At 39.3% G+C, this 12,717-nt stretch overlaps 1 protein-coding gene across 1 annotated transcript in view; it reads left to right on the top strand.

The window, feature by feature from the left end:
* The window catches only part of LOC136881995 (solute carrier family 35 member G1), a 32,242-nt gene extending 21,206 nt beyond the window's left edge, over positions 1–11,036 (top strand). The window contains exon 6 of the mRNA XM_067154475.2: positions 7,157–11,036. Coding sequence (XP_067010576.2) covers positions 7,157–7,313 — 157 coding nt within the window. The 3' untranslated portion in view covers positions 7,314–11,036. The remainder of the gene's footprint in view (positions 1–7,156) is intronic.
* The last annotated feature ends 1,681 nt before the right edge of the window (positions 11,037–12,717 follow it).

The raw sequence follows: 12,717 nt of genomic DNA, 5'->3' as shown, positions 1-12,717 counted from the left end.
CGTGCAGTTAATGCCGCGCTGTTGTGAGCTTGCATTTGCAGTGGCGGTGGGCTCTCAGGAGCACATGAGCATGTGAACACCCAGTTCTAACGCATATTCACGCATTCATGGATGCCGGTAACTCAAAATTGTTTCCTTTCCTTTTTCGACCTGATTTAGTCAATCGATCGAAAGCATTCTCGACTTATATCGAAGCACTGTTACACTGACAACTGTTCGTTTTGACTGACAGACAATGGAGCACACTGGAGATTTTGCTAAGAGCCTTAAGACTAAACGCATGCGCATGGAGATGACGTCATGGTTTATGCACAGATATCTCCATAAGCGAGGAGCACGGTAAGGAATGTGCCTTTCCGTCTACAACCACCCTCAAACAAGAGATAGTATTACAGTTGACCGCAAGGGCCTGCCACTTCCCATGTTACTGTTGGCCACAGCTCGCAGAAGTTACTATTGCATTACATCGCCGGAAGATTTCGCTAGTAGCTAATTGTGAACAGGTGTTCGTAATCACGGGAAGAGAAAGCCAGAGCCTCAGCCAAATCATGAGCGACTCAGCACAGCAGTCGTAATTTTAGTTTTCTTGTACACTCAGAGATTAGTCTTGGAAAAATGCATCCTCGGTTATAAGAGTTATTATGAGTCGAGAAGCAACCGTACAAAGAACTTTTAGCGAAATGATTTAAGTAAGTGATTTTGTACTTATGTGCATTCTACTTTGGTACCGTATATTTGAGACGTGAACACAAATTTTGTTGTGAACCCCGCCACTGTGCATTTGGCAGATGGTGGGTTTGAGCCCCACTGACGGCAGCCCTGAAGATGGTTTTTCATGGTTTCCCATTTTCACACCAGGCAAATGCTGGGTCTGTACCTTAATTAAGGCCATGGCCGCTTCTTTCCCACTCCTATGCCTTTCCTATCCCATCACCGCCATAAGGCCTATCTGTGTCGGTGTGACGTAAAGCAAATTGTGAAAAAGAGAGAGAGAGATCTCTAGATGCACTGTGATGATGACAAATTAATCAGTAAAACCTACTCCAATTTCAAATGACACCTCCCTCACTGCCAAGATGAAACTGAAACTTTCACAAACTCTCAATCACCATCGCACCCTTTCCTACAGAAACTTGGATGGTGAAGATGATTGATACCTGAAAAATTGTTGCTTTAGAAAGATTAATCTACAAATGATTACTCCAGATACCTTAGAAGGCACTCTGAAATAATGAATCAATCCTGAAACAGTGAAACAGGTAGTTGTCCTAACAAAACTGACAATCTTAATGAGCCGAAAGCAACTGAAGTACATTTTAGTCTCACTGCCAGAGGACCAAGCCTATGTAAAGAGTAATCATAGAGAGTAAAACTGACAATCAAAGAACATTTGTGGCACGCATGGCTTTTCTTATTGAATGAAAAGAAAAAGGCTGTGGAAAGTCATCGTTTGCTGGTAGAAACATAATTATGATGAACACGCTCCATCGATTAGAACACGTGAGACATAGTTTCGACAATTTAAACGTGGCGATTTCATTGTAAAAGACAGTGCGCGCTCTGGTAAACCACAAAAGTGCGAAGACGAGCAATTGCAGACGTTTCTGGATGATGAACCAACTCAAACTCAATGCTATCGTGAACAAATGATTAATTTAAATCACGCATTGATCGAAATACGACCGGTATGGGCCAGAAGACATTGCAAAGTGATTTCGTTCCACGACAATGCATCGTCTCACACATCAAAATCAGTGAAAGACACCTTGAAATTGCTTGGATGGGACATCCTTATGCACCCGCCGTACTCTCCTGACCTGGCCCCATCTATCATCTCTTCGCATCAATGGGGCACATGATCGCAGAGCAGCACTTCAATAATTTCAAGGATGTTGGAAAATGGCTCGACGAATGGTTTGCCGCAAAAGACAAGCAGTTTTTCTGGCATGGTATTCATAACTTACCCGAAAGATGGGCGAAGTGTGTAGAAGCCGATGTCCAATATTTTGAATAAACAAAAACTGAATTTCCCTTGAAAATTACGTGTTCTCTTTACCACCAAAACCGGCAAAAACTTATGCATGCACCTGGTATTATAGCTTCAATACCAGTAATATTTGCTTCTTCCAAGACACTGGTGACAGTCTACCAATCTTGTCCTTTCACTCTACAGATTCTTCTCAGTCAGCGCTAATGATATTTTTCCAATCATTTTCTGCTAGTGTTTTAACATCGTACTGACACACAGCAGGTTTTCAGCGAAACAGTGAGGCTAGGATTCGGAAGCTAACAGCCATGGTCTTAATTAAGGCATAGCCCCAGCATTTGCCTGGTGTGAAAATGGTAAACTACAGAAAACCATCTTCACTGATGTCGATGGTGGGATTTGAAACCACCATCTCCTGGATGCATGCTCACAGCTACGCAGTCTGCTAAATTTACAGTTTGTTTTCTTTATATCTTCGATGTTATTAGGATATTTATCAGGTAGCTTTTCTTTCAGGTGGTGCATGACGTTAACATTATCATCAAACTAAGATACTATAAGGGATTCAGTTGGCTTTTCTTTACGTCGCACCAACACAGATAGGTCTTGTGGCGACAATGAGATAGGAAAGGCCTAGGAATGGGAAGGAAGTGGCCATGGCCTTAATTAACGTATAGCCCCAGCATTTGCCTGGTGTGAAAATGGGAAACCACAGAAAACCATCTTCAGGGCTGCCGACAGTGGGATTCAAACCCACTATCTCCCGGATGCGAGCTTACAGCTGCGCGCCCCTAACCGTACGACAAGGGATTCAGTAACAATACATCAATATGAGGGATATAAGCATGTCAAGGTAGTAACTGTACTCAGGACAATAATGCAGTGTTGTTAAAAATTAACAGTGGGATTCAAACCCACTATCTCCCGGATGCGAGCTTACAGCTGCGCGCCCCTAACCGTACGACAAGGGATTCAGTAGCAATACATCGATATGAGGGATATAAGCATGTCAAGGTAGTAACTGTACTCAGGACAATAATGCAGTGTTGTTAAAAATTAAAGATATAATTTTTGGGAAGGTTAGTGGGTTTAACAGCCCCTCAATCAATCAAGCAGTCACTACTGATCTGCATTTAGGGCAGTCGCCTTTTCTTAAATGATTGCAAAGAAAATGGAAATTTATTGAACATTTCCCTTGATAAATTATTCCAATCCCTAACTCCCCTTCCTTTAAACGAATATTTGCCCCAATTTTTCCTCATGAATTCCAACTTTATCTTCGTACTGTGATCTTTCCTACTTTTAAAAACACCACTCAAACTTATTCATCTACTAATGCCATTCCATGCCACATCTCCATCCACGACTCGGAACATACCACTTACAAGTAATAAATTTCATTATTGATCCGTATTGAATGTCTATATAATATTGAATTATTCAATTTATTTTTAAAATGGTTCCACCTATTCAATACATTTGTATATCTTAAGCTAGAACTTATGCATTATTATTCACAATCCTAATATATACAAGTTTTGCCCCATATATTGGGCATCATCAGCCTCAAAATCATGAAGCATCGGGATCCCAATTATGTATTAATTGACCTCATTATTGTTTAGGCATAATGGATGTGAATTGAAAGGTACATTTTTTTATCACTCTTAGCTGACTAGTTAAATATTACAAATTTTATATAAAAACACATAAAATGAATGTTGAACACTCTGTGAACAATTAATTAGAAATATGTTAAAACGTTCATTCAACTGTATTGACCAGTTCTTAATCTTTGGTTTTGTTGTCTTTTAATCAAAACGAAACACAATTAAACATTTTTTTTTTTTTTTTTTTTTTTTAGCATTTTGGCATTTGGTCCGTAAGACCATGCTGCCAGCTCTGTACATTTAGAAAACAGGAAAGTCAAAGAGCAACATCTTTACAACATGGGACCGTTAATGGCATTGTGACTAATTGGTGATGGAAAGCCACGGTACAGGAACTTTGGTTGGATGAGAACAGTTTAACTACAGACTTCAGAACAAACATATCACAATGTTAAATTGGCTTCACTTAAAAATTTGGCTATTGCTTGATATATACGGATGTCATAGCTGCTGAACAACGACAAAACGGAAGTGGGAAGTGGAACTTTCAGTTGTATAAGCGTTTGATATAAATTGGTCACTTGTGGTTTGTATCTAGTGCATCCTAAAATTGTATGGTTGAGGTCTGCTTCTTGATTGGGGTCAGAGGGACAATTTGGGGAGTCTATGACTTTGAGTCTGAACAGATGACTGGGGTAAGATGCATGTCCAAGTCGCATTCTGATAATTGATGTCATATGGCGGCGAGTTAGAGATAGTAGACTGAACCATGGTCTCTGTGGGATGTGTCTCTGGATAGCGGCGTAATGCTTGCCTTTGATGCGTTGAGTTGTTGCCCAGTAATTTGACCATTCTTTGTAAGCCTGTTCCTTGAAATTAAACACTTATAAATAACAAACATAATGGTCATTTAGGAGGCTTAGAATCTGGTTAAAGATTTCTTAGTTTTGTTTGTTATCTTTAATGAATACTATCATTGTCTGGGATATCCATATAAACATTCTTTTAGTTAGTAAAAGTTTGGATGTCAACTATAACAGCCCTAAAATTGAAGGGTTTGTCCTAACTTGTGAATTTTATTAGAAAAAATTTGCACTCCTTGTTTTTTGTTGTTATTATTATTATTAATATTAGTTATAGTTATGTCGAAACTGGCGTCATTTTTATTAATCTGATTTTCCAGTAGTGGATGGTGGTTGTCTCAGTGATGTGCATTTGTTATGCTGAAATGTAAATTGCAGGCCACTGTTGTTGACGCTGATCGATAGGGAGACTTCTTGAATCTTATGTTCGATGGTGAAAATTAGTAGTTTCCATCAAACATAAAATTGGAGAAGTCTCCCTTTCAATCAGCGCCAACAACAGTGGCATGCAATTTACATTTCAGCATAACAAATGCACATCACTTGGACAACTACCATCCACTACTGGAAATTCAGATTAATAAAAATGATGCCAGTTTTGACATCACTATAACTAATAATAATAATAATAATAATAATAATAATAATAACAATAATAATAATAATAATAATAATAATAATAACAAGAAACGAGGTGTGCAAATTTTTTCTAATAAAATTCACAAGTTAGGACAAACCCTTCAATTTTAGGGCTGTTATAGTTGACATCCAAACTTTTACTACCTAAAAGAATGTTTATATGGATATCCCAGACAATAATAGTGTTCATTAAAGATAACAAACAAAACTAAGAAATCTTTAACCAGATTCTAAGCCTCCTAAATGACCATTATGTTTGTTATTTATAAGTGTTTAATTGTGTTTCGTTTTGATTAAAAGACAACAAAACCAAAGATTAAGAACTGGTCAATACAGTTGAATGAACGTTTTAACATATTTCTAATTAATTGTTCACAGAGTGTTCAACATTCATTTTATGTGTTTTTATATAAAATTTGTAATATTTAACTAGTCAGCTAAGAGTGATAAAAAAATGTACCTTTCAATTCACATCCATTATGCCTAAACAATAATGAGGTCAATTAATACATAATTGGGATCCCGATGCTTCATGATTTTGAGGCTGATGATGCCCAATATATGGGGCGAAACATGTATATATTAGGATTGTGAATAATAATGCATAAGTCCTAGCTTAAGATATAACAAATGCATTGAATAGGTGGAACCTTTTTTAAAATAAATTGAATATTTCAATATTACATACCACTTAGTCGATCAGCTCATCTCCTTTCTCCCAAGTCTTCCCAGCCCAAACTTTGCAACATTTTTGTAACGCTATTCTTTTGTTGGAAATCACCCAGAACAAATCAAGCTGCTTTTCATTGGATTTTTTCCAGTTCTTGAATGAAGTAATCCTGGTGAGGATCCCATACACTGGAACCATAGGCTACTCTAATTGGGGTCTTACCAGAGACTTCAATCAATCACTACTGAACTGCATTTTGGGCAGTCACCCATGTGGCAGATTCCCTATCTGTTGTTTTCCTAGCCTTTTCTTAAATGATCGCAAAGAATTTGGAAAATTATTGAACATGTCTCTTGGTAAGTTATTCCAACCCCTAACTCCCCTTCCTATAAACAAATATTTGCCCCAATTTGTCCTCTTGAATGCCAACTTTACCTTCATATTGTGATCTTTCCTACTTTTAAAGACACCACTCAAACTTATTCATCTACTGATATCCTCCCACACCATCTCTCCACTGACAGCTCGGAACATACCACTTATGTCAAAAACATATCAGATGTAAGGCTTTTAGACCCTGCCCTCTAACGCTGGGGTGTATGCAGGTGAACTTATCCGAAGCCCTTATAAGAGGCACAGTCTGATAACTGCATATGGGAGCCAAATCTCCACAATGGAACTATTGCCCGCCTAGCAATTCCGTATGGAAAATTTGTGGAGATTTGTCTCCCATATGCTGTTATCAGACTGTGCCTCTTATAAGGGCTTCTGATAAGTTCACCTGCATACACCCCAGCGTCAGTGGGTAGGGTCTGATACATCCCACTCTGATGAGTCTAGAGCAGACCTAAGATGAAACGCTGGTTAATAGAGCAAACACCTGAAAAGCCTTACATCTGATATGTTTTTGACATTTTTGACATGCTCTATTGGTGAAAAATATCCAATTCCCTCCATGGGAATTTAGAATTTACAATAGATACCACTTAATCGAGCAGCTCGTCTCCTTTCTCCCAAGTCTTCCCAGCCCGAACTTTGCAACATTTTTGTAACGCTACTCTTTTGTCGGAAATCATCCAGAACAAATCGAGCTGCTTTTCTTTGGATTTTTTTCCAGTTCTTGAATCAAGTAATCCTGGTGAGGGTCCCATACACTGGAACCATACTCTAGTTGGAGTCTTACCAGAGACTTATATGCCCTCTCCTTTACATCCTTACTACAACCCCTAAATACCCTCAAGAGTTGAACTTCTCTATTCTGTAATGGAAACATAAAACATTGTATCCATGCATGTAAATTATGCCCTCTTTGTTTGAAAACACATTCTTTAATTCCCTCCTGGTATATTTAAATTAATACATTTTTAATGTTTATGTCTTGTTTCAGATCACTTGATATTGTGCTGGCTTTTGTACTGCAGGTGTTTGCATTTGGTGAAATACCTGATTGGATGAGCATACTTGGAGCTTCACTTGTCTTAGTCTGCGTTCTGGGCATGGGGCTTGAAAGTCAAGTCCAATATCTGGCCGGTCTTGTCCCATAATAGCAAGATATCAGTTGATTTTTAATTTATGAAAAGTTAATATAAGTTCTTAGGGTCCCTCGTGTGGCTCTGTGACTACTACTGTAGTAAGTGATTAAGCCCAGTTGTGGCTGCTTACCATCAGAATCATATCCATGTTACATTTTGTAAATAACATTGAAACTAAACATGTCAAAGACAAAACACAGGCAAATAGTTCAGCTGGAAGAGTAGAATCAGAGAGGAAAATAAATAACCCTAAAGACAAGAGAGACATATACATAACAATACAAAGAAATGTTATTACATTATCAGATGTTTAATACCTATATAGTTGGTCCATTATTGGACAATATAAATTTTCCAGCTAACTCGTTCCTGGTTGCCAGCGTTTCATTTCAGTATTCTAAGTTGGGCTCATCAGTTGGTAAATAGCATACCTACGAAGATACATGGCTAGTGCGTATCATGGAGGCCTCTACTGCTACTAAAACATTTTCATTCCTCCCCTGAAGGGGGAGGCAGGCCTCTTAGATGGTAACACCATCTCTCAGACCGGGAGATTTGTTACGATGAAAGAGATGCACAGAGAAGATGAGGAGTTTGGTGGCCATGGCCTATAATAAGAACTGTCCTGGCATTCGCCTTAGTGCAGCAGAATGGAAAACCACGGAAAACCATTCTCAGCACAGTCGAAGGCTGGGGTCAGCCCGTGAGGTCCAGCCCTGCCCCATATCCCAAATGCACAGACATAGAGCCATGGTAGAGCCGTGGCCACCCCTCCTCCACTCGGTTATCCGGTCGGAGTGCAGAGCTGTTGGACCATGGACCAGCCATGGCCACTTGTGGGCAGAGACTCCCTCTGAATTCACCCACCCCATGGAGGCCACTGTGTAGCCTACTTGGAGCCACCGGCAGTGCCAATGCACTATGAGAGACTTTGTCTCATTTTCAATAATTGATACCTGCATGGCACTGGCACTGCCGGTGGCTCCAAGTAAACTACGCAGAAGCCTCCACGGTGTGCACTAGCCATGCGTGTTGGTGGGTGTGCTATTTACCAACTGATGACTCCAACTTAGCACACTGGGGCGAAACACTGGCAACCAGGAATGAGTTAGCTGGAAAATTTATAATGTTCAATAACGGAACAACTATATTGATATTATAAATTGACTCATTCGGGACAAACATTTCTGGTTCCTTATGGGAATCAGCATCTACAATATCATTATCAGATGTTCGTTCTTTCTGGGTGTGGCGTAACATCGAAGTCATCTGTCCATAAAGATATGAAATTCAGGTAAAAATTTCTCCTCCATGGAATTTAAAATGTATGCCTCCTTTCATTAGAATTTAGTCTGGCTCCATGGCTAAATGGTTAGTGTGCTGGCCTTTAGTCCAAAGGGTCCAGGTTTGATTCACGGCTCTAACCTTAATTGGTTAATTCCGATGACTCACGTGCCGTCTTCGGCATAGGGCCCTATACTCACAGATGGCCAGGTTCCCTACACGACGTCAACTCAAAAGATCTGCACCATGCCTCTCCACAGGCCACACCCCATTATACTATATTAGAATTTTTAAAAATTGGTGAACAACAATTATTTTAAAGCAACAAGGTATGCTGTATTATCCAAATTTAAAATATTATTAATAGGTTAAAATAATATTCTTATAAAAAGGAAAGGAAGTAAAACCACCTGGATGGCCTCGCAGTAGTGCCAATACAGTAACCTCAGTGAGGATTGTGGATGTATTTGCCAACAGCCCATAGAAATCGATCTGCCAAAGTGCACATGAGCTTGTTATCAGTTGCTCCAGTTCTCGTGCTTTGAAACCAATTCATGTCCATGAACTTGAGGAAGGTTAGAACTGTGTGAATTTCTTTAGGGAATAGAAAAATGATGAATTTTTGATTTAACAAATTGTGCCCTTCTGAGAAAACTGTGGTCCACGAAAATACAAACGTTAATCAACACAGCTGAGATGTACTGTTCTTTAATTTCAAGAACTGCCTGTCTAGTGGTATTGGCTCACTTCAGGCAGCCATTATACTGTCAACACACTATGTCATCAAACATGTAGCCATGTTTATGATTTATCCTGTACAGAGCTAATTGATATTATGTCAAAATATTTATTTTTAAAACAAGCATATCCTTCACTAATAACTTGATCTTCCCAGCTTCACTAATCATCAACACCATCATTATTTTTACCCTTTCTCAGATGCAGACATTATGGGTCTTGCTTTACTGTCAGTATTCTGCCTTTATTTGGCAAGTCAAACTGTGTTCATCATTCAATAAAACTGCTTGTCTTGTTAAAGGCACTAATAACCTAATAATGCCTGTTTTGTGACTCTACGACAAGTTATGATGTCAGAAACACTCCTCAGGGATCAATTCAGATCTAACTATAAGTCACCAATGCCATGAAGCTACACTTTTTATCCAGATTACATCAGCAGACAGAGGATGGGACGTAAATGAAGAAAAAACTGTAAATCATGTCAGTGTTTTCCGGGCTTGTAGGTCGTGGTCCAGGAGCATGTGATGGCCCCGACGTTTCACCGAAGACTGCGTTTGGCATTGTCAAGGGTTCTGACTGACTTTGATAGCAGCAAAGCTCGCAGTGGAATGAAGTTGTGTTGCAATTCCATCTCACTATATAGTGCAGGCTACAGTGCACTGCTCGCCTATTGGTCCAACATGCTGGAGGGGCGGTCGCTGATTGGCTGTTCTTCAGCCAATGATTGAAGCATTAAGAAGCCTGATGCTAGAGACAGGCAACTGATCGACCGTTGCTTTTATTGGTTCTGCCACGACTATTGTGTCCTTCAGAATTTAAAGCTTTCAGGACTGGAAACCAGAGTTTGTTTACCCGTTCAGATTCCTCCTTACGGTTGAAGCTGTTTGTCTGTTTCAGGATTTCAATGGCTTCCCTTTGTGATAAGACACACTAGTTGACAGTACTTTGGTGTAGCTGTACTGTTTGTCATGGCCTGCTAGAACCGAGTGTTCACCGACTGCTAGTCCCACTCATGTCTGTTATGCTCCTTCAATCGTGAGGTGATGCTGCGTTTTGTAGTGCTTATGTATACCTGGCCGCAGCTGCACGGAATATTGTAGACCCATGCTGTGGAGAGAAGATGGCGCATGTCTTTAGCAGACCTAAGTAATTCCTGGATTTTCTTTGTTGGCCTATATGTGGTTTTTACCCCATGGGATTCCAGTAGCCTCCCTATTCTATCGGTTGTCTTCCCAATATACGACAGAACGGCTTTAGCTACCGGCCGTTCCTCTTCTTTCTCCATGATTGTTGGACATCAGGGAGTGCTTGCCGGATATCTTTATGGCTGTACCCATTAGCGAGTAGGGCCATATTGAGGTGGCTGAGCTCATCGTTTTAAGTGCTGAGGTTGACAAATTCTCCTTCCATAGTCGGCTATCATCTTAATCACTCTGTACTTTTGTCGTCGGTGGTGGTTAGACATCTTCTGAAGATAGCGGTCTCTGTGGGTCAGCTTGCGGTACGGTGTGTGCCCCAAGTTTCAATTGTACCTTCTTCATTACCACAACATCAAGGGAAGGCTCAATTGCTATATGGACTGTAATTGTATCATCTTCTACACACCCTAATAAAATGTATTATCATACCAATTAAATTTATACATTAATGTTATCTAGCCTGTTACCACTGATGAATAACAGAAAATAAATAAAACAGAACTTTTTTAAATTACTGTGTTCTTTTTTATTTACCTTTTACATAATCATCTCTGGAGACTGTGAGCCAAGATGAAGGTATCTAAAGTTCATGTTATTGAACTGCAATATGCAGATGACAGTATCATTCTGGTCAACTCAGAAGACGACCTCCAGACTATCTTAAGTGTGTTTACTGAAGCCAGTGAGAGTATTGGATTAAGCCTTAACATCAAAAAGAAGCAGACCCTACATCAACCTGCATCAAAGTCCAATGCTACCTACTCCTAAAACCATCACAGTCCATAGCAAAGTTTTGCAGAACATCAACAACTTTGCATATCTTGGTAGTCACCTCTCGTCAAATGCACATAACAGTGTTAAAATTCAATAATATCTGAAATGTGCTAATACAGCTTTGATCCTCTTCTCTAGGTAGATCGCAGAAAACTTTAAAGAAATTGTCGAGGAATGCGAAAACAGGTTTGTACCATTAAGGGTGGTAAGGAATGGTAAAGACCCACCTTATTATAATAGAGAAATAAAGAGACTAAGAAGGAGGTGCAGACTGGAAAGAGATAGAGTTAGAAATGGCTGTGGAAGTAAGGAGAAATTGAAGGAACTTACTAGAAAATTGAATCTAGCAAAGAAGGCAGCTAAGGATAACATGATGGCAAGCATAATTGGCAGTCATACGAATTTTAGTGAAAAATGGAAGGGTAAGTATAGGTATTTTAAGGCAGAAACAGGTTCCAAGAAGGACATTCCAGAAATAATTAATGAACAAGGGGAGTGTGTATGTGAGGATCTTCAAAAGGCAGAACTATTCAGTCAGCAGTATGTAAAGATTGTTGGTTACAAGGATGATGTCGAGATAGAGGAGGAGACTAAGGCCAGAGAAGTAATAAAATTTACATATGATAACAATGACATTTACAATAAGATACAAAAGTTGAAAACTAGAAAAGCGGCTGGAATTGATCAGATTTCTGGGGATATACTAAAGACAATGGGTTGGGATATAGTACCATATCTGAAGTACTTATTTGATTATTGTTTGGTCGGAGGAGCTATACCAGATGAATGGAGAGTTGCTATAGTAGCCCCTGTGTATAAAGGAAAGGGTGATAGAAATAAAGCTGAAAATTACAGGCCAGTAAGTTTGACATGCATTGTATGTAAGCTTTGGGAAGGCATTCTTTCTGATTATATTAGACATGTTTGTGAAATTAATAACTGGTTCGATAGAAGGCAATTCGGTTTTAGGAAAGGTTATTCCACTGAAGCTCAACTTGTAGGATTTCAGCAAGATATAGCAGATATCTTGGATTCTGGAGGTCAAATGGACTGTATCGCGATTGACCTGTCTAAAGCATTTGATAGGGTGGATCATGGGAGACTACTGGCAAAATTGAGTGCAATTGGACTAGACAAAAGAGTGACTGAATGGGTTGCTATATTTCTAGAAAATAGATCTCAGAGAATTAGAGTAGGTGAAGCTTTATCTGACCCTGTAATAATTAAGAGGGGAATTCCTCAAGGCAGTATTATCGGACCATTATGTTTTCTTATATATATAAATGATATGAGTAAAGGTGTGGAATCGGAGGTAAGGTTTTATGCGGATGATGTTATTCTCTATAGAGTGATACCGGTAATTAAGTTACAAGATTGTGAGCAACTGCAACGTGACCTCGAAAATGTTGTGAGATGGA

Source organism: Anabrus simplex, chromosome 10, assembly GCF_040414725.1.
Source record: "Anabrus simplex isolate iqAnaSimp1 chromosome 10, ASM4041472v1, whole genome shotgun sequence".
Lineage (NCBI taxonomy): Eukaryota > Metazoa > Arthropoda > Insecta > Orthoptera > Tettigoniidae > Anabrus > Anabrus simplex.
This window is presented reverse-complemented; position numbering and strand designations above follow the sequence as displayed.